The sequence below is a fragment of the Leguminivora glycinivorella genome, chromosome 9 (genome assembly GCF_023078275.1).
Source record: "Leguminivora glycinivorella isolate SPB_JAAS2020 chromosome 9, LegGlyc_1.1, whole genome shotgun sequence".
In the NCBI taxonomy this organism is placed as follows: domain Eukaryota; kingdom Metazoa; phylum Arthropoda; class Insecta; order Lepidoptera; family Tortricidae; genus Leguminivora; species Leguminivora glycinivorella.
The window spans coordinates 5,650,114-5,668,814 of NC_062979.1; the positions used below are offsets into that span (position 1 = coordinate 5,650,114).

Below are 18,701 nucleotides of genomic sequence, written 5' to 3' on the forward strand. Positions count from 1 at the left end.
GGTCTGCAGTCTCTGAACATGTCATGGATAAAGTAAATCATGCTATAAAGTTTGACAAGCCTCTGGTTCTTGCTAAGGAGAAGCGATATATACCCAGAAATATCCAAACTTTAATAGAGAAGATGGCTTTACTTTACCACCGGCTTGGGATCCAGTAGTACATCTGATAATGGAACAACGACGAAGGCTGTGAGGCGTTTGTGTTGTATGGTGTTGGACATTTGCAGTTTGTTCTTTGTCAATTTTGTGTAGATTAATTGGTTAATTATTTTTTAACATAGTAATAGTAATTTTTTGATTATTGTATAACTAAAATATTAATAGTGTGTGAACCTGCCTTAGAAATCTATATTATTTGTGGTCATGGTTCGTTAATATTTCTTCTTTTGCACATTGTAATATTTGATCTTTTGCACATTGTAATTTTTCTTCAGTCACCCGTTGACCACGAACGCTGTAAAGAGTTCGAAACGTCGGGATGTATTCTAAATTCATTATACGCGATTTAATGCGTTTCCATAGTTTTATTTTATATTTTCGTATCACACTGAATAACTGCAAATAACGGTAGAAATAATGTACAATGTCGAGAAGTAAGTTTTTAATATTAAAGACAAATAAATTCATGATTATAAACAAAAAACCGAATCGAAATCGGATCAGTAGTTTTTAAGATACAAGTTGCCAAATTTGGCTTATTTTGTTTATATATTTTTTTTAATTTTTTTCTTTTTTTGTGAAATTTTTTCTTCTATTTTTTTACGTTACATCATCGATTTAAACTTCCGGTAGTTTAGATCGATGCGTTACATCAATGAATCTCTTTCAACTGACATACTTTTTGTCAAAATCAGATGATCCAATAAAAAAAAAATATTTTGTTTTTTGTAACAGACCTCGCTACGCTCGGTTTTCTAAGGGATGAAATTTTTATATCCTTGGACTAATAATACTATGTTTGACTTACACTAGTACTAACACCCTAAAATATTAAAGGATGCTTATCCACTCAATTGCTGGTTTGCAACCGTTAATAGTGTCGATTTGCAACCCCAAATAGACGTCAGTGAAACGTCCATTTTTAACCGCCGCCCCAAATCTCTCTTCTCTTTTCTCTCGGTTCTGTGACTAAAACGGTACATCCTGATAGTGACCCCAAAAAGACGACAGTAAAACGTCGTTTTTGTGACCAAAAAGGTACGTCCTGGTAGTGACCCAAAATACATACATACATACATACATACAATCACGCCTGTATCCCATAAAGGGGTAGGCAGAACACATGAAACTACTAAAGCTTCAGTGCCACTCTTGGCAAATAAGGGGTTGAAAGAAAACGAAACTGTGACATTGCAGTGACAGGTTGCCAGCCTCTCGCCTACGCCACAATTTAACCCATATCCCATAGTCGCCTTCTACGACACCCACGGGAAGAAAGGGGGTGGTGAAATTCTTAACCCGTCACCACACAGGCAAAATACCCAAAATAGACGTTAGCGAAACGCCATGTTTCTAACCAAACAGGTACGTCCTGATAGTGACCCCAATTAGACGTTAGTGAAACGTCAACTTTGTGACTAAAATGGTACGTCCTGATAGTGACCGCAAATAGACGTCAGTGAAACGTCGTATTTGTGACCAAAAAGGCACGTCCTGATAGTGACCTCAAAGACGTTAGTAAAACGTCATATTTGTGACCAAAAAAGGTACGCCCTGAGAGTGACCCCAAAGAGACGTCAGTGAAACGTCGTATTTGTGACCAAAAAGGTACGTCCTGATAGTGACCCCAATTACACGTCAGTAGAACGTCGTATTTGTGACCAAAAAGGCACGTCCTGATAGTGACCTCAAAGAGACGTCAGTAAAACGTCATATTTGTGACCAAAAAGGTACGTCCTGATAGTGACCCCAATGAGACGTCAGTAGAACGTCGTATTAGTGACCAAAAAGGTACGTCCTGATAGTGACCCCAATGAGACGTCAGTAAAACGTAGTATTTGTGACCAAAAAGGTACGTCCTGATAGTGACCCCAATTAGACGTCAGTAGAACGTCGTATTTGTGACCAAAAAGTTACGTCCTGATAGTTACCCCATATAGACGTCAGTAAAACGTCGTATTTGTGACCAAAAAGGTACGTCCTAATAGTGACCCCAAAGAGACGTCAGTAAAACGTCGTATTTGGGACCAAAAAAGGTACGTCCTAATAGTGACCCCAAAGAGACGTCAGTAAAACGTCGTATTTGTGACCAAAAAGGTACGTCCTGATAGTGACCCCAATTAGACGTCAGTAGAACGTCGTATTAGTGACCAAAAAGGTACATCCTGATAGTGACCCCAATGAGACGTCAGTAAAACGGCGTATTTGTGACCAAAAAGGTACGTCCTGATAGTGACCCCAATTAGACGTCAGTAGAACGTCGTATTTGTGACCAAAAAGGTACGTCCTGATAGTTACCCCAAATAGACGTCAGTAGAACGTCGTATTAGTGACCAAAAAGGTACGTCCTGATAGTGACCCCAATTAGACGTCAGTAGAACGTTGTATTTGTGACCAAAAAGGTACGTCCTGATAGTGACCCCAATTACACGTCAGTAGAACGTCGTATTTGTGACCAAAAAGGTACGTCCTGATAGTGACCCCAATAAGACGTCAGTAAAACGTCGTATTTGTGACCAAAAAGGTACGTCCTGATAGTGACCCCAATGAGACGTCAGTAAAACGTCGTATTTGTGACCAAAAAGGCACGTCCTGATAGTGACCCCAAAGAGACGTCAGTAAAACGTCATATTTGTGACCAAAAAGGTACGTCCTGATAGTGACCCCAATTAGACGTCAGTAGAACGTCGTATTAGTGACCAAAAAGGTACGTCCTGATAGTGAAGACCCATGTTTCTGGATCTGAATGTAAATCCTTCTCCGATTTTAGTGGTAGTGTCAGCGTTATTCCTTGTTGTTTTTGAAGGTTCAACCTGTAACAGAAAATACAGAGTTTAACATTTCAGCTTTTTTTATTTGACCCTAGCCGCGTTGCGGATTTTTAGCTGAACTAATTTCTTTTATTGGCAAGGATTACTTTTTGACACCCGTCGTCGAAAGTCATCGAATGTCAGTGATGTAAACAAGAAGTAAATATTTTAAATTTTCTAACGGTTTCATCGGAATTTTGCCCAAAATAATAATAATAAAAGTGAAACTGCTGGCGGCACCCTTACGTACAACAAAAAAGGATGAAGGATTTCACAGCATTTCGATACCAATGTTCTGAAATCGGTTGTTGACACGTCCGGTACTGACAGTTTATAGTGTGGTTCTCCTGTATCGATTAGTTTGTTTCGCCTTTAGCCTAATATATTTTTTGTTCTTATTTAAGGTGTATGTAGCTCTGCCGTGAAAAATATTTATAGAATTAAGGAGGCCGTTCCATAACTGCCACCAGTACAGAACAAGGTCCCACGCAAATAGAAAATAAACCTCGATAACGTCGATTAAGGCACAAGATTCATGGATTTTAGGCTGTGCGAAAAGAAGTAGCGAGTCTTAAAACCTTGCTTATTAAATTTTGATTCTCTAAAACCATGTTTTAATTTTCTATAAATATTAACGGGAAACCAGTACACGCTGTCCCCATTACATTATGACGTCGGCACATTATTGCCATATGAAAGCGGTTTGGAGTGACACTGTTTCAGGGTCAAATGAAATCTTGTCAGGCTTTACCATCATCATTATCGTCAATATTGTATCGTCGTCAATATTGCCTATAAGCTACTAGACTCATATCGAATTTAGCAAAATAAATGATTGAATTCTGTAGTATTTGACATAAAAAAAAAATTGATTTTGGGTATTAAAAGTGTATGATGACTATATATTTTCGATTACAAAATGTGTGTTTTTTTTTATTCATTTTGGCCACCGAAAACGCTGCCAGCGATGTAGTGACGTCATCGAATTCGAACCTTACTGCATGTCAAAACAATAACTGACATATTGAAATCTATTCCTTCAAACTTAAAAAGTCAGAAAATGTTGTTTTCGAATAGAATGACCTGATGCACAGATAATCTATTAGATTAACATGACTGTGTTGTTTTCGCCTGATTACGTAATACCTGCCTGATACTTTAAAAATATTTTTTGTTGGTTTTAAGTCATAATAAAATATGGTAATATTTTATTTCGGTTAATTGGACAGTACTTTATCATACATATAAGACAGACTTTAAAAAGGGTCAAGTAGCCTATTGGTACGCAGAAAAAAGCCCATTCGAAAAGTGGTCTGAAATCAAAAGTAATGAATAGGTAAGGTATACACTTCCTCGTGTAATAAGCTGATATTTTGATACCTAAATAAAGCATTTTTCATTTTCATTTTTTCTGTCCTGCAAGCGTACATCTTAAAACTATCTTCTTCACTTAATTTATAAGGAGACAAGCAAATTGAAAGTCCATGAAAATGACAATGAACACTCCACCGATATTCTGAATGGAAATGACTGGTCTTCTTACTTCTAGCACTTTAAATGCTACTAAAATGACTAACCTGCGTGACATCTCCAATAACTGGCCTCTTTCTCCACTTGTACCACCAATATTCTACCCCAAGAGTGATACAAGCCAAGCCAATGCCCATGAATATAACGATGAAGACTCCACCGATGTTCTGAATGGAGATGCCGTCAGACTGATCTTCCTGCTTCTCGCATTTCATGGCCTCGGGGTTGTTGTTCCACCAGCTCTCTTTGAGCTTCTCCAGTTTACGTTTGTTTAGAAGTTGGAGAATTCTGGAAGAATGTACAAAAAATCGAGTTTAGGGATTAAAATCAAGGAACTATCAAGGAAGTATTTGAAATATTATAAGTTACATTCTCAACATCATTTTAACACCGTTACGTAGGGAATATTGTTTATATAGAATGAGTCTGTTCGTAAAGAAAAGAGTCGTGGCCTTATACATTACTGTGACTCTTCTCGTTTTGCACAGCCTCTAATCTAATATCGTCACTACTTTGAAAAACTCTCGTATCTCACGCTGCTCCTCAAAGTTAAAACGCAGTAAGTCTCTATGCATTCCATACATACTTTCTACAATTTTCTTTTCATTGACAGACGAGGATACAATTTTTTTTAAAAGTAGTTACGATGTGTACCATTGTACCTACTGACTATGACATCGCACATTACCCTCTGCAACAACGCTGTAACCTTAAAAGCTCGGCCACACATGCGCGTTTTGAGAGCGCAGGCGGAGCGTTAGCGGAGCGCATTGATAGCGGTGCGCCGGCCGAACGCTGGCGTTGCGCCCAGCGGACGCCGGCGGGAACTAACGAGCGCGTATTGCGAGCGGAATGCGCGCGGATTGCGAGTGGAACGCCAGCGTTCGTCCGACGCACCACTATCATTGCCTCCGCTAACGCTACGCTATCAAAACGCTTTATGTGTGGCGTAGGCTTAACAGTAAAACTGCGCCATCTTGATGATACAATTTTATGAAATTGGCGACTAAATTCAGAATGTCTATATCTGTTAATCCTTCGGGTAAAAACAATCTGCCTTCTATTTTCGACGGCATCAAATCAATGGTCTATTTAGCGTGTTCACGCAATACATAGTTAAAGCAGTAAATGGTATTCCATCAATAGTATTAATGGGATTGGTAAGTCCATTTTCCATACAACGTAGTAACTCATAGTCAGGGTGGAAACGAAAGTCAAACAACATCAATCAAGTCCGTCACGCCCAGTATAACACATACTGCTTCGACCTAATCTAGGCATATGCAACACACACAAGTTTTTTTTTTTTATATTATAGGACATTCTTACACAGATTGACTGAGGCCCACGGTAAGCTCAAGAAGGCTTGTGTTGTGGGTACTCAGGCAACGATATATATAATATATAAATACATACATAGAAAACATCCATGACTCAGGAACAAATATCAGTGCTCATCACACAAATAAATGCCCTTACCGGGATTCGAACCCGGGACCGCGGCGTAGCAGGCAGGGTCACTACCGACTGCGCCAGACCGGTCGTCTAGTTTATACTTTATGATACGGTCAGCCAAAAAGTGGTAAACCACTTTCTTGGCTGACTGTACCTGTGGTGAGCAGTCTGGCAAGAGCACTGTAAAGTGCATCTTGGACATCGGATTACGTAAACGGATTCACCATATTAAGTAAATCAATTACAATTAAACATTGGTTAACGCGACATGGAAATTGAGTGAGTATCTCGGCTTGGTGATTAGCATAATCTGACAGAAATTACTGACAATTTGCTCTATGGACCATAGTACTGATAGGTATCTCCCGACTACCCGTCTCTAAATACTGTGTAAAGCATCTTAATCCATTCATTCCCTGATTTCATTTTATCTGAACAATATTATAGGCTTCTTCCTCTTGGTCGCCTTTCCATTTGATTTTTCTGCCTGGCTATGTGTCCAGGAATTCAAAGATTCTACATTTTCTACAATCGTTGGCACAGCCTGACCACTCTCACTTATTGTAGAATTAACACATGTGTGCGGTAGTCTGTCACTCGAAACATAGAGAGAAACTGGCAGCCTATTCGCAACAAAGTTTATTTGATAGCATTTGACAAGATGCACCTTCGGTAAACGTGAACGCAACGCGAACGAATCAAACAAACTTCGAATTGGCAGTTTCTTGGGCACACCAACAGATGTCGCTAGTAGCTACGTTCTGCGCTCGACTGGTTCGACCGAAATCTAATTCAGTTTTTATAATAACATATGTGCATAGGTTTTGATGACGACGTATTTCTAATACCGTAAACTGAAATATCACAAATTGGTTGGCCTTAACCTTGCCCGATTATGAAACGAGTTATTCATGAAGACGGTCATTTAATGACTTCGAATTGGCAGTTTCTTGGGCACACCAACAGATGTCGCTAGTATAGCTACGTTCTGCGCTCGACTGGTTCGACCGAAATCTAATTCAGTTTTTATAATAACATATGTACAGCCCGATTATGAAACGAGTTATTCATGAAGACGGTCATTTAATGACTTCGAATTGGCAGTTTCTTGAGCACACCAACAGATGTCGCTACTAGCTACGTTCTGCGCTCGACTGGTTCGACCGAAATCTAATTCAGTTTTTATAATAACATATGTACATAGGTTTTGATGACGACGTATTTCTAATACCGTAAACAGAAATGTCACAAATTGGTTGGCCTTAACCTTGCCCGATTATGAAACGAGTTATTCATGAAGACGGTCATTTACAAGCCAATAAACGTTGTTATTTTGTAAACAATAACTTCGATGTCATGAGTAAGTAAATAATTAACTAAGCTTCAAAGAAATGTCAGCAATTTTACCCTTTAAAGATCGAAAGATACTTAACTCATATTTAATTTTATTTTCCCCTCACTAGCTCGGAAACACGTGTTTTGTCCTTTAATACCAGCGGGTAAAAACCCATTTTATCGACTAATGGGTAACGTAATTTGACCTTGAATAAAGTAAAATTTACTGATTTAAAATTGATAAAAGTAGGTGAATCTTAGTAATAAAGATGCTTTACCACCTGTGGAACTACTGGAAGCAGTGATAATAGTTATTTGTTATACAAGGGGGCAAAGTTGTATTTTAACGCCGAGTGTGGAATTGAAAGACGAGCAAGTGAAAGGATTCTGTAGTTGAACCACGAGCGAAGCGAGTGGTTTGAGAATAGAATCCTGAACTTGCGAGTTTTTTAACACACGAGAAGTAAAATACATTTGCACCCGAGTGTAACACAAAACTTTTCCCCTCACTATAGAGAGGAAACTACAACGCAAAAAATGCGTTTACCACTGCTACCAGTAGTTCCACAGGTGATAAATGATCTTTATTACTAGATTCACCTACTTTTATAAATTTTAAAGCAGTTAATTTTTTTGACCTTTATTCAAGCTGGTCACATTCTCCCCCTCCCTAGTTACTGTTAGAAATCAATCTTATTTCCATTTATGTGCTTGAATTATTCTTTACCCACTAGTGGATAAAATGCGTTTTTACCCTGCTGGTATTAAAGGACAAAACAGCTGTTAGAAATCAATCTTATTTCCATTTATGTGCTTGACGTGTTTCCGAGCTAGTGAGGGGGTAAAACACATTTTCTCAAACATGCAATTGAAATATGTACCTTGTCTTTACGTTCCTTGCTTTGAAAAAAACCATGGTATCTTTTATAACAAGATGCTGAAGCGAAGTATAGTCGCTTTTTTAGCTATATGACTTAGACAAATTTTAGTTTATTTATCAACTCGAATCACTCCAGAGGAATGTTTAAATCACTGTAATTTGTTTTTCTTTAGATTTCAAATTTATTTTATTTATGTATTTTATGTATACGATAGACATTTTAGAAATAAAACCAAAACAACTGTAACAAAGTAACTTTTTTTTTTTTTTTTTTTTTTTTTTTTTTTAGTAAATAGGTATTGTCCACCTTGGTAGAGCATTTTTTTCACGCTTATTTCCTATTGTATGTTTGAGAAACTCATGCACAGACTCAGGCATGCCTCGGCGGAAATTTAGTCTGAAATTTTGGATTCCCGAAAAGTTTAAAAAAAAATTTTTATCCAAGACATTTATAGCTAAAGAATGTTCTAAATGGCCTAGACTATCGCCTACTTTCGCTTTTCATCCGGTTGACGCTCCTGTACCTCGGCCGTATATAGATTTTGAAATGTGACGTCACGAACTTTAGGCCCCTCCCACCCCCATGGTCAAATCCCTCCCCCTTAACGTGTGACGTAATTTATGGATGATCCCAAAGCAGTTAATTTGCCTCTGATGTAATGGACAAAACACGTAGCTATTTTTGCGTTGTAGTTTCCTCGCTATAGTGAGGGGAAAAGTTTTGTGTTACACTCGGGTTCAAGTGTATTTTACTTCTCGTGTGTTAAAAAACTCGCAAGTTCAGGATTCTATTCTCGAACCACTCGCTTCGCTCATGGTTCAACTATAGAATCCTTTCACTTGCTCGTTTTTCAATTACACACTCTGCGTTAAAATACAACTTTGCCCAACCGCGGATCCAGCTTCGTGCCCAGGGGGGGGTCACGTGGTATAAAGACCCAGGCCCCAGGGGGGTCACGTGGTCTATTTGTATGGCCAACCTAGGCTCCAGGGGGGGTCATGACCCCCATGACCCCCCCCCCCCTGGATCCGCGCATGACTTTGCCCCCTTGTATAACAAATAACAGCAAGTTGCATGGTCTGTAGGAAACTTTCATACTGAGTCCTACATTTGCATACATAGGTCATACAAAAAACTCACGCCTGTAGTCCCAAAAGAGGTAGGCAGAGGTAGGTATATGAAACTACTCAAGTTTCAGTGTTGCTTTTAGCAATCGTGATATTGCAGGGACAGGTTGCCTACACCACAATTGAACCCATATCCTACAGTCGACTACAACTACACTCACGACAGAGGAAAGACGTGGTGAAATTCTTAACGTCACAACACGGATGAACATAAAATAGGTAAGTTTCAAAAAAGTCTGCAATTTTACGCTTCAATATCAAAAGGAACTATTTCTGTTATTTTAGAAAGCAGCTTAAGCCCTTGTATGTTACCTGTCAATTTTGATCATTGAAGTAATGACCTTGACATTTAAAGCAATAGATTAAAATTCCCAAGCACGGATCGTGTTTAAGCATTTAAGCATACGAGGGAACTGAATTAAACTCCGGTTGTACAGTCGTCATCTATGGCTTAATTTTCCATTCTGATTTAGAACTGAATCGAATATTCATATCATACTATTCCATCCTTTTGTTGTTGTTTCTTCCACAATCCCTGAATTTTTTGTCGATAAAACCGTTGTTTGCTCTATTTGTGAGAGTAAGCTTGTAATGCTTGAATGGTTTATTTGACTATTTATCCAGTTTTATAGAAATGTTAAGTTTTGAAGTTAAGCGACACATTTGTCAAATATAGCGTGATAAAACATCTGAAACCACATTTTGCTCGTTCCCCGACATACATAATATATATATGTATGTAGGTAAGTATGATGCGTTCGAAATGCATCGTAAATGTCTGCCCGTGTCACCTTTCCGCCAATTTGCATACAGCATTGACCGTTATTTAGCCCTCATGCCGGCCGCTGACGTCGTCAACGAGCAAATAAACATACTCAACTTACACACAAACGCCTTAGCTAATGTATATTCAGGGCCAAAAGTACGATAAGGGGGGTTACTATGAAGTACTAACGCCGTAGCGTTGGTTGAGAGAAAGGGACAGCGATAGCGCTGTAAACTAGTTTATATATCTCTGTCCCTTTTTCTCAACCTAAACTGAACGGCCTACTTCGACTTTAGTCGTGGTAACCCCTGAGGAGCCTGGAGAAGTGGCGCTGATTTGCGGATTGTCATAAGTCAACGTCTTATGGAATGTCAAACAAATGCTAGCGATCATTGACAGCCTAAAGAGCGTTTTCACATTATCCGATCTGATATCAGATGTAGGAAGGATATCAAAGATGCACTTTTTTATTGACGGTTCTTAATAAGATTTTGACATGGTATTATAGCTAACAAAACGAGAGCAGCACAAGTCGTGCATCTAGCAAACACAGCAGAAGGAAAATGCGTGTGGACAAAAAACAGACACCATTTGGTTGGCCAGCCAGCGTTGGCACCAACTGCCCTCTTTACACGTTGCCCAAGGGGCTGGCCCAGGATCTTGGCAGGGCCAATATGTACAGTGGCCTTTAGTCCGTTTTCACATTATCCGATCCGATATCTGATGTGCGAAGGATTTCAATTGAAAAAATCCAAGATGGCGCCTGTAATGTACAGGATATCGACCTACGTCCTATCGGATCGGATAATCTGAAAACGCACTTAGAGCCAATTTTTTTCCGCCTTTTATATTGATGGGGTCGCTGTGTCAGAAAAAGTAATTCTTGCATGTGGCAAACCTGAGAGAGAAAAATCGGTGTAACAAATTCATCTTCTCACTATTATAGTATGATTAGTATGCAATTCACATATGAAATTTTTTCTGTGCAATGGACTAATAATCTTCATCATAACCTTTGAGTGTGCATCCTCATTAGAGCCTTTAAGTATCGATACTCGTATCCTATCAAGATTTGACTTTTAAATAGTGATTCTACACTGTCATTTCAACGTCAGGCCCCGTAGCCGAATGGCATTTCTCCGACGCCAAACGAAAGCGATACGCCGCTGGCTCTGTCGCGCCAATACGCAAGCGCGATAGAGATAGATATCTACTAGCGCTTCGTTTCGTGAGCGTTTCGTGAGCGATTGTGCCATTCGGCTAGCCACCCTGGTACCTTTTTCTTGTACCTATCTGTACCACAGAATATATAAAAGTACAAGTACAGAAGGCTCACTGTCAACAACCTGTCAATGGACTGCATACGACATTGAGTTCTATTGCGCAGCGACAAGGTCGTCAAACTTTATGAGCCGCGAACTCGCGGCCGCCGGAATGTATGGAAGAAATGCGGAGTGAGCCGCCCCTGTCTGTACTAATTAAGTAAATTAGTTAGTTTAGAAACTTTTACTGTGAAGAATCCATCTTATACATAAACAATTGTGGTGTCTCAAGTAAACTATAAATATAATCAAATTAAATCCATTATTCTTGTTTCCCATTGAGAAATAAGAATAATGAGCCCATTGGGCTGAGACAATTGGCATTCACACAACTGTCAACACTTTTCTCAGTGTTGGCGTTAACGTATAATAAATCCATATAATTTAGTCCGTATAATAATGAAATTGTCAACAGATACCTATATGAACGATGAATAAATAGTTGGGTGGGCTAAAATGTTAACGGGGTGGTGGCAACTAAACAAATATTAAGGTACAGCGGGGCAAATCTCGACTGTCACTGTCACAGCAATAAGGCAATTTCGGATTCTTTCAACTCCTTAAATGAGGGTCACTTATTGCACTACCAAAAATGGAAGGTCAACCCGAGTTAACCCAACATTTTATATGGAACTAGCTTTTTCCCGCGGCTTCGCTCGCGTTAGAAAGAGACAAAAAGTAGCCTATGTCCCTCATCATCCCTTCAACTATCTCCACTTAAAAAATCACGTTATTTCGTCGGTCCGTTTTCCCGTGAAAGACGGACAAACGAACAGACACCATACACTTGCTCATTTATAATATTGGCCCTAAGATTGGCACTGAACATTGAGCAATTGCTTGTGCTCTGCCTACCCCTTTTGGAAATACAGGTCTAAGTATATGTATGTAAATAATGTCGGTCACCGTCTGAGCTCCCGATTGACTTTGAGAACTAGTTTTGTTTGTAATCAACATTTATTTATTACCTAAGCTGTTTAAAGACTAGTTATTTAAATGTTGGAAACTAAACTGCACTTATCAATAAAATTCACCTTATTCGAGCACCAATGCCACTATATTTAACACTTTGACCTCCAAAAAGGCGGCTGCAGCCCAAAATCGACCTTCTTGCATTCCGACAACGATTACGATGATGTGCCGAAATAGGTCATATCGTCACTACTTTGAAAAAATCTCGTATCTCACACTGCTCCTCAAAGTTAAAACGCAGTAAGTCTATATGCATTTCATACATACTTACTACAATTTTCTTTTCATTAACAGAAGAAGATACAAGTTTTTTTCAAAGTAGTGACGATATGTGACGTTATCAGGGTAAAGGGGCCTTATGGTCGATGGCGCTTACGTCCCGCGGTGTCGTATTTGTACACGAACATCGCTCACAACGCCGTAAGCGCATTCAACAATAAGGTCCCTTTACCCAGATAATGGCACATATTAGGATTAAGGTTAGTTTTCCGCAGACGGGCTTTAAGGTAGGGATTATAGAGGTATTTTATCCTTTTACCAGAAATTTCCTGCTGTCCTGCAAAGAGGGACAGACAACAAAAATGTACCTACCGTAAAAACTGTGCAGAAGTCCAGAAAATATTTAGTGCCAAAATAGTTATTATTATGAGGCAACTATCTTAAATAGGTATTAGTTCTATAACACAGAAGATAAATCTTCGTCCCTTCCTTCAAATGCACATCTGTGCCATCACCCATTGTGGGTGTTAGGAGTATGACAGAATATATACTCAGGCCTATATTAACTGGATGGTGATAAGCAATAATGTGTCAACCCACAAAAACTAAAAAAATGAGATTTTAATGCCATGTTATAGCTGGATTTTTAAACTTCTATTTGCAAAAATGACCTTTTCATTTTGAAAATTTTCACTATCCCAAAAGTAAAAAAATAGGTTAACACAAATCCTTTATCGTGTGTTGCCTGTTTTGCATGAATGTGTCAAGAACCTTAACTTATTATAGTAATTGGCAGAAGACATATTTAAATTACAATAATGTGTTATGAGGGTTGACTCAACGATTTTTTTACACTTGACTCATTCTTGCAAAACGCAAAAAATGACATAGTTACCCACTATGAGACTTGAATGATTATTGCAAAATGATATTTTATTCGTTGTTTTATGCTACGACCCGTGTTATAAAACATAAGTCATTATTGTTAAATTATATTCGGGTCATAAATTGTTCGTTTTTGGTGTAAGTACCATGACACTATATTGTAAAATATAACTGTTCATATTAATTTATGTTTGAATAAGTTATGACTTAGTCCATTAGTATATTTTTGCACATGAATGGTAAATTCAGTACGAAATTTTAAGTGATGAATATACATATTCGTTATTATAATTTGCAAACATTTTTTACAGGTACGTGTTTATTTAAAAATCGAATATAAGCTACTATTTTTTTATAATTACTAATTACATTAAGACGTGTTAATGTATGCATAAAAATATTGTTTGATTTTTGAATACTTACTGAATGGTAGTTTATTATTTTGTTAAAGATATTTTATGTTTTGTTCTTGTACAAGTCATGAGTTATTCATAATTTAAATGACTTAGTCTATTTCTTAGCGTAAAAAAATATTTTGTTGTATATTTTAGATAAGTAGTTTATTTTTTTTAAAGATGATTATTTGGTTTTTGTAACGATTTTTTGTTGAAAAAGCACAGATAATTTAAATATGTGTCTAGAAATGATCATTACTCTAATAGTTAATTTATAGTATTTTATTCAACAGGCGTTTAAAGGAGGTCAAGAAATATGAGTGGCGTACTTTCCACGAGTATTTTGGAGTCAGTTAAACACCATTGCATACAATACTTTTACAACGACCATGCACTTAGTTTTTAATAGTTTTTTTTTAATAATTCTCGCGAAATTCACACTGTTAATTCCTGTATTGCAAAGGTTTGCACTGTCAGCTCAGCTGCCCAAAGCCTTCCCGCGCACGCACGCAGTATCGTTAATGCAATGCGTTGCCATGATTACAGAACCAAACAATGCGTTTTCAGTTTTTTCGATACGCACAATCCTGTAAATGACGAATAACAGTTCGGGAGTAGAAAAATCATTAAAAGGTTTGATTAATAAATAATGTATTGATTCCTACATACCTAATAACATAAGTGACCATGACTGATATGTTACTTAACACTTATAAAGTTAAAAATATGCATAGGTAGAGTATTTTACAACAACAATTTATGTGCTTTAACATGTTTATTTAAGACTCATAGATATTTTTAAACAATTAGCAAAAGTGGGTTAAGTATCATAACACAGTCTTGAAAAAGTTTGACGTCGTCGAACAATTCGCAATAAAAGAAAAGGGCATTATTTCGTCAAATTGAAGTTTGTTTTGAAATTAAGCTACAATAATCACTACTACTGAACGTATTATAGCTGAAAAACACAACAATCTATATAAAAACAATTTTTTTTAAGAGAAACACAAAAAGATGAGAAAAAATCTTTAGACGCCATTTTCTCAAAATGGTTGGCGTGTGGGTTGACACATTGTTGCTTATCAGCATCCAACTTATCCTTCAAGGGTGACCCTTGTTGGACAGAAAAATCCATCCGAAGTTCGTAGCTGGTAATCACACAGTAACGCACGCTGGTATCATCACATAGCCATGCGAAACCTTGGTTTGATTTCTGGTAGCATCTCTGGAAGCTTAATCGAAACAATAATGTAAGAAACTAATAACTAAATAGGTACCTACGACAGAAGATATACTTACGCGTTATTAAACTGATCCTTCAACGGCGATCCTTGTTGGACAGCAATAGCGTACGGTTTCCGAGAGAACTCGTCTCCAACCATCTGAAGGTCGCAGCTGGTCAGTACGTAGTAACGCACATCAGTAGCATCACCCAGCCAAGCGAATCCTTCGCTTGAGCTCTCGGAGTCACGAACCTGGTCAAAAGTCATGGAATTTAGCTGGTGATGTCTCTTTACAACTAAATATATGTTGTGGTGTAACTGTCCAATGGTAGGACACACATAATACACAATCATCAAAAGAATCAGCATAAAAATCTACCTAGACTTTTATATAGGCTTAGGTGATTCTGTGAAAGGCATAAACCTATACCTTTGCACTCTTTGCAGCGACAATCGACATTTACTTAACTCGCAAATGACCATAAACTACATAACTAATAGGTCTTTAGACACCTTATGTTAATTAATGTTTTGCTGGCCCTATAATACGTACCCTTTGGACAGCTTCTTCCACGAGTTCGGCAGTCCAGCATCCTTCATAGCCTGCCACATTTTGCTGTACCTTACCTACACGTCGCTCAACACCAACAGTTTTTTTCGTGACACAAATGTATAAACAAATGACAAGCGATTAAAAGGTATATAAGCGTACCCTTTGTACTGCTTCTTCCACGGAGTTTGGCTGTCCAGCTTCCTTCATAGCTTGCTTCATTTTGCTGTACTTGTCGCTTACGGGGTAATCCCAGACTGCTAGCTTCGCTCGCTCCACGTCGTGCAACACCAACAGCTTTTCCGTGACATACATAAACAAATGACAAGCGTTTAAAAAGTAATCCCTATAAGCGTACCCTTTGGACTGCCTCTTCGACAGAGTTTGGCAATCCAGCTTCCTTCATAGCTTGCCACATTTTGCTGTACTTGTCGCTCACGGGGTAATCCCAGACTGCTAGCTTCGCTCGCTCCACATCGCTCAGGCTGTCATTGAGGCTCATCTCTTTCCATATTCTGAACATAATAAATAGGCAAAGTAAGTTATTAAGTATGACTTGTTTAAGCACATGTATCTATCTATCTTCAATCGGTCCCCGTCCTGTCCTCGTGTGGTGACGGGGTAAGAATTTTTCCCTTCCCTAGCTCGGAAACACGTGTTTTGTCCTTTAATACCAGCGGGTAAAAACGCATTTTATCCACTAGTGGGTAAAGTAATTTGACCTTGAATAAAATCAAATTAACTGCTATAAAATTGATAAAAGTAGGTGAATCTAGTAATTAAGATGATTTACCACCTGTGGAACTTGGAAGCAGTTTTTAAGTTTTTGCGTTGTAGTTTCATAGTGAGGGGAAAAGCAGTTTTGTGTTACACTCGGGTGCAAATGTATTTTACTTCTCGTGTGTCAAAAAACTCGCAAGTTCAGGATTATATTCTCGAACCACTCGCTTCGCTCGTGGTTCAACTATAGAATCCTTTCACTTGCTCGTTTTTCAATTCCACACTCGACGTTAAAATACAACTTTGCCCCCTTGTATAACAAATAACTATTACCACCCCCTTTCCTCCCGTGGGTGTCGTAGAAGTCGACTGTGGGATATGGGTTAAATTGTGGCGCAGACGAGAGGCTGGCAACCTGTCACTACAATATCACAATTTCGATTTCTTTCAACCCCTTTTTGCCAAAAGTGGCACTGAAACATGAGTAGTTCATGTGCTCTGCCCCTTTATGGGATACAGGCGTGATTGTATATATGTATGTATGTTCAATTGGTTGTGAAGAAAGTGAAGAAACTAAACAAAAGACTGATACTGTGAACGTTTTGCTAGTTGTTAGTTATCTCTAGTTCTGTTCTATGAGATTTGACTTAACACGATCAATGTTCGGATAACATTTGACACAATTCTAGTGATTAACAAGAAACCTATGTAAGTTTGCGCTGTCCTTAATAATACACTTCGACTAACCAACCGTATTAAAAACGGAAAAAAAACAGAATGCAAAAGTGTTTAGGTACTTGTCGTAGATTAGGTAAATAAATACAAGTGCATAACATCTTTATCCGCTATCGTCAATAAAAACATCCTTGTTTTGTATTTTATCCGCTACAAAAATAACAAAAAATGTAGGTATCTAACTTTTTAACAAGCCCGTATATATACCGGTCTACATATTTTAATACTTAAGTCATCGCCAAAGAGAGGTGAATGACCGATAACCCGATAATAAGAACTACGGAAACGTCTCTCATCATAACCAGCGGGCAAATATTACGAGACCGCGTCATGCGTCATTCAAGAACGTCTGAAAGACGAACATTCATTCCGAATATAAACAATTAGTTCACACTTTTGAATGGAAACGGTGGAAAAAAATAATATTTCTATATTTGAAATTGTCGATAGAGTTGTACCATTCCGTAGGTGCAAAATTACATAAATTACGAATGATTTCATTAATAATTCTCCATGAAGTTTTGCAGCCCACTGTACCGTCGGCATGGCGTTAAGTCCATTGGGGTCCACGTGACGTCGTTAACGCTTGTGACCGAAGAGCTGACGACTTCCTCGCACAACGTATTCATTGCGATACAGCGAAGAAATGCCGCCAGCACTTCTTTGGTCCATTTCCATTGCCCCAAATTCCTATTTTAGATTTAAGTTACCTCTATTAAGTTTTATGAATAGTTACAGTGTGTAAATTGTTCTCATAGAAATAAAATAGTTTCCTTGATAAGTTTGATAACCTTCATTTTGTAACTTTAAGTTATGTACCTACTGCAGACTGCGGCGCACTAATTAGAATTACAAATTATCTGTTATTTTCACAAAGTCTCGCGTCTGTCGGAAATGTCTGTTCATTGTTCGAGCGACAAAGAGTCTGTTAACTCATTACTAAAGAAATATTAATTTCTAGAAGTAAAAAGTACCTATACCTATTTTTTTTCCTCACTAGCTCGGAAATACGTGTTTTGTCCTCTAATACCAGCGGGTAAAAACGCATTTTATCCACTAGTGGGTAAAGTAATTTGACCTTGAATAAAGTCAAATTAACTGCTTTAAAATTGACAAAAGTAGGTGAATCTAGTAATAAAGATGATTTACCACCTGTGGAACTACTGGAAGCAGTGATAAACGCATTTTTTGCGTTGTAGTTTCCTCGCTATAGTGAGGAGAAAAGTTTTGTGTTACACTGGGTGCAAGTGTATTTTACTTCTCGTGTGTTAAAAAACTCGCAGGTTCAGGATTCTATTCTTGAACCACTCGCTTCGCTCGTGGTTCAACTATAGAATCCTTTCACTTGCTCGTTTTTCAATTCCACACTCGGCGTTAAAATACAACTTTGCCCCCTTGTATAACAAATAACTATTATCTGCCACCACCCGTTTGCAGAATGTTCTCCGCAAAACGTTGTCGATCCGGCTGTTTTCTTAGCCAACATGCTTAGTATATAGTCTAGTATTGTTTCTATCATTCACTCTTCCATATTAGTGACAGAAACATTACACGGAGCGTTCACGGTGCGTTGTGGATGTCCATTGTCCATGTCGATGTCGGTTGTAGATGTTCATG

General features: G+C 38.2%; 1 protein-coding gene across 1 annotated transcript in view; it reads right to left on the bottom strand.

Moving 5' to 3' along the window:
• Positions 1–18,701, bottom strand: part of LOC125229560 (ionotropic receptor 25a) — a 56,786-nt gene that overhangs the window by 23,862 nt on the left and 14,223 nt on the right. The window contains exons 10-13 of the mRNA XM_048134435.1: positions 15,988–16,144; positions 15,156–15,331; positions 4,547–4,787; positions 2,888–2,972 (exon numbers count right to left, since the gene is read on the bottom strand). Coding sequence (XP_047990392.1) covers positions 2,888–2,972; positions 4,547–4,787; positions 15,156–15,331; positions 15,988–16,144 — 659 coding nt within the window. The remainder of the gene's footprint in view (positions 1–2,887; positions 2,973–4,546; positions 4,788–15,155; positions 15,332–15,987; positions 16,145–18,701) is intronic.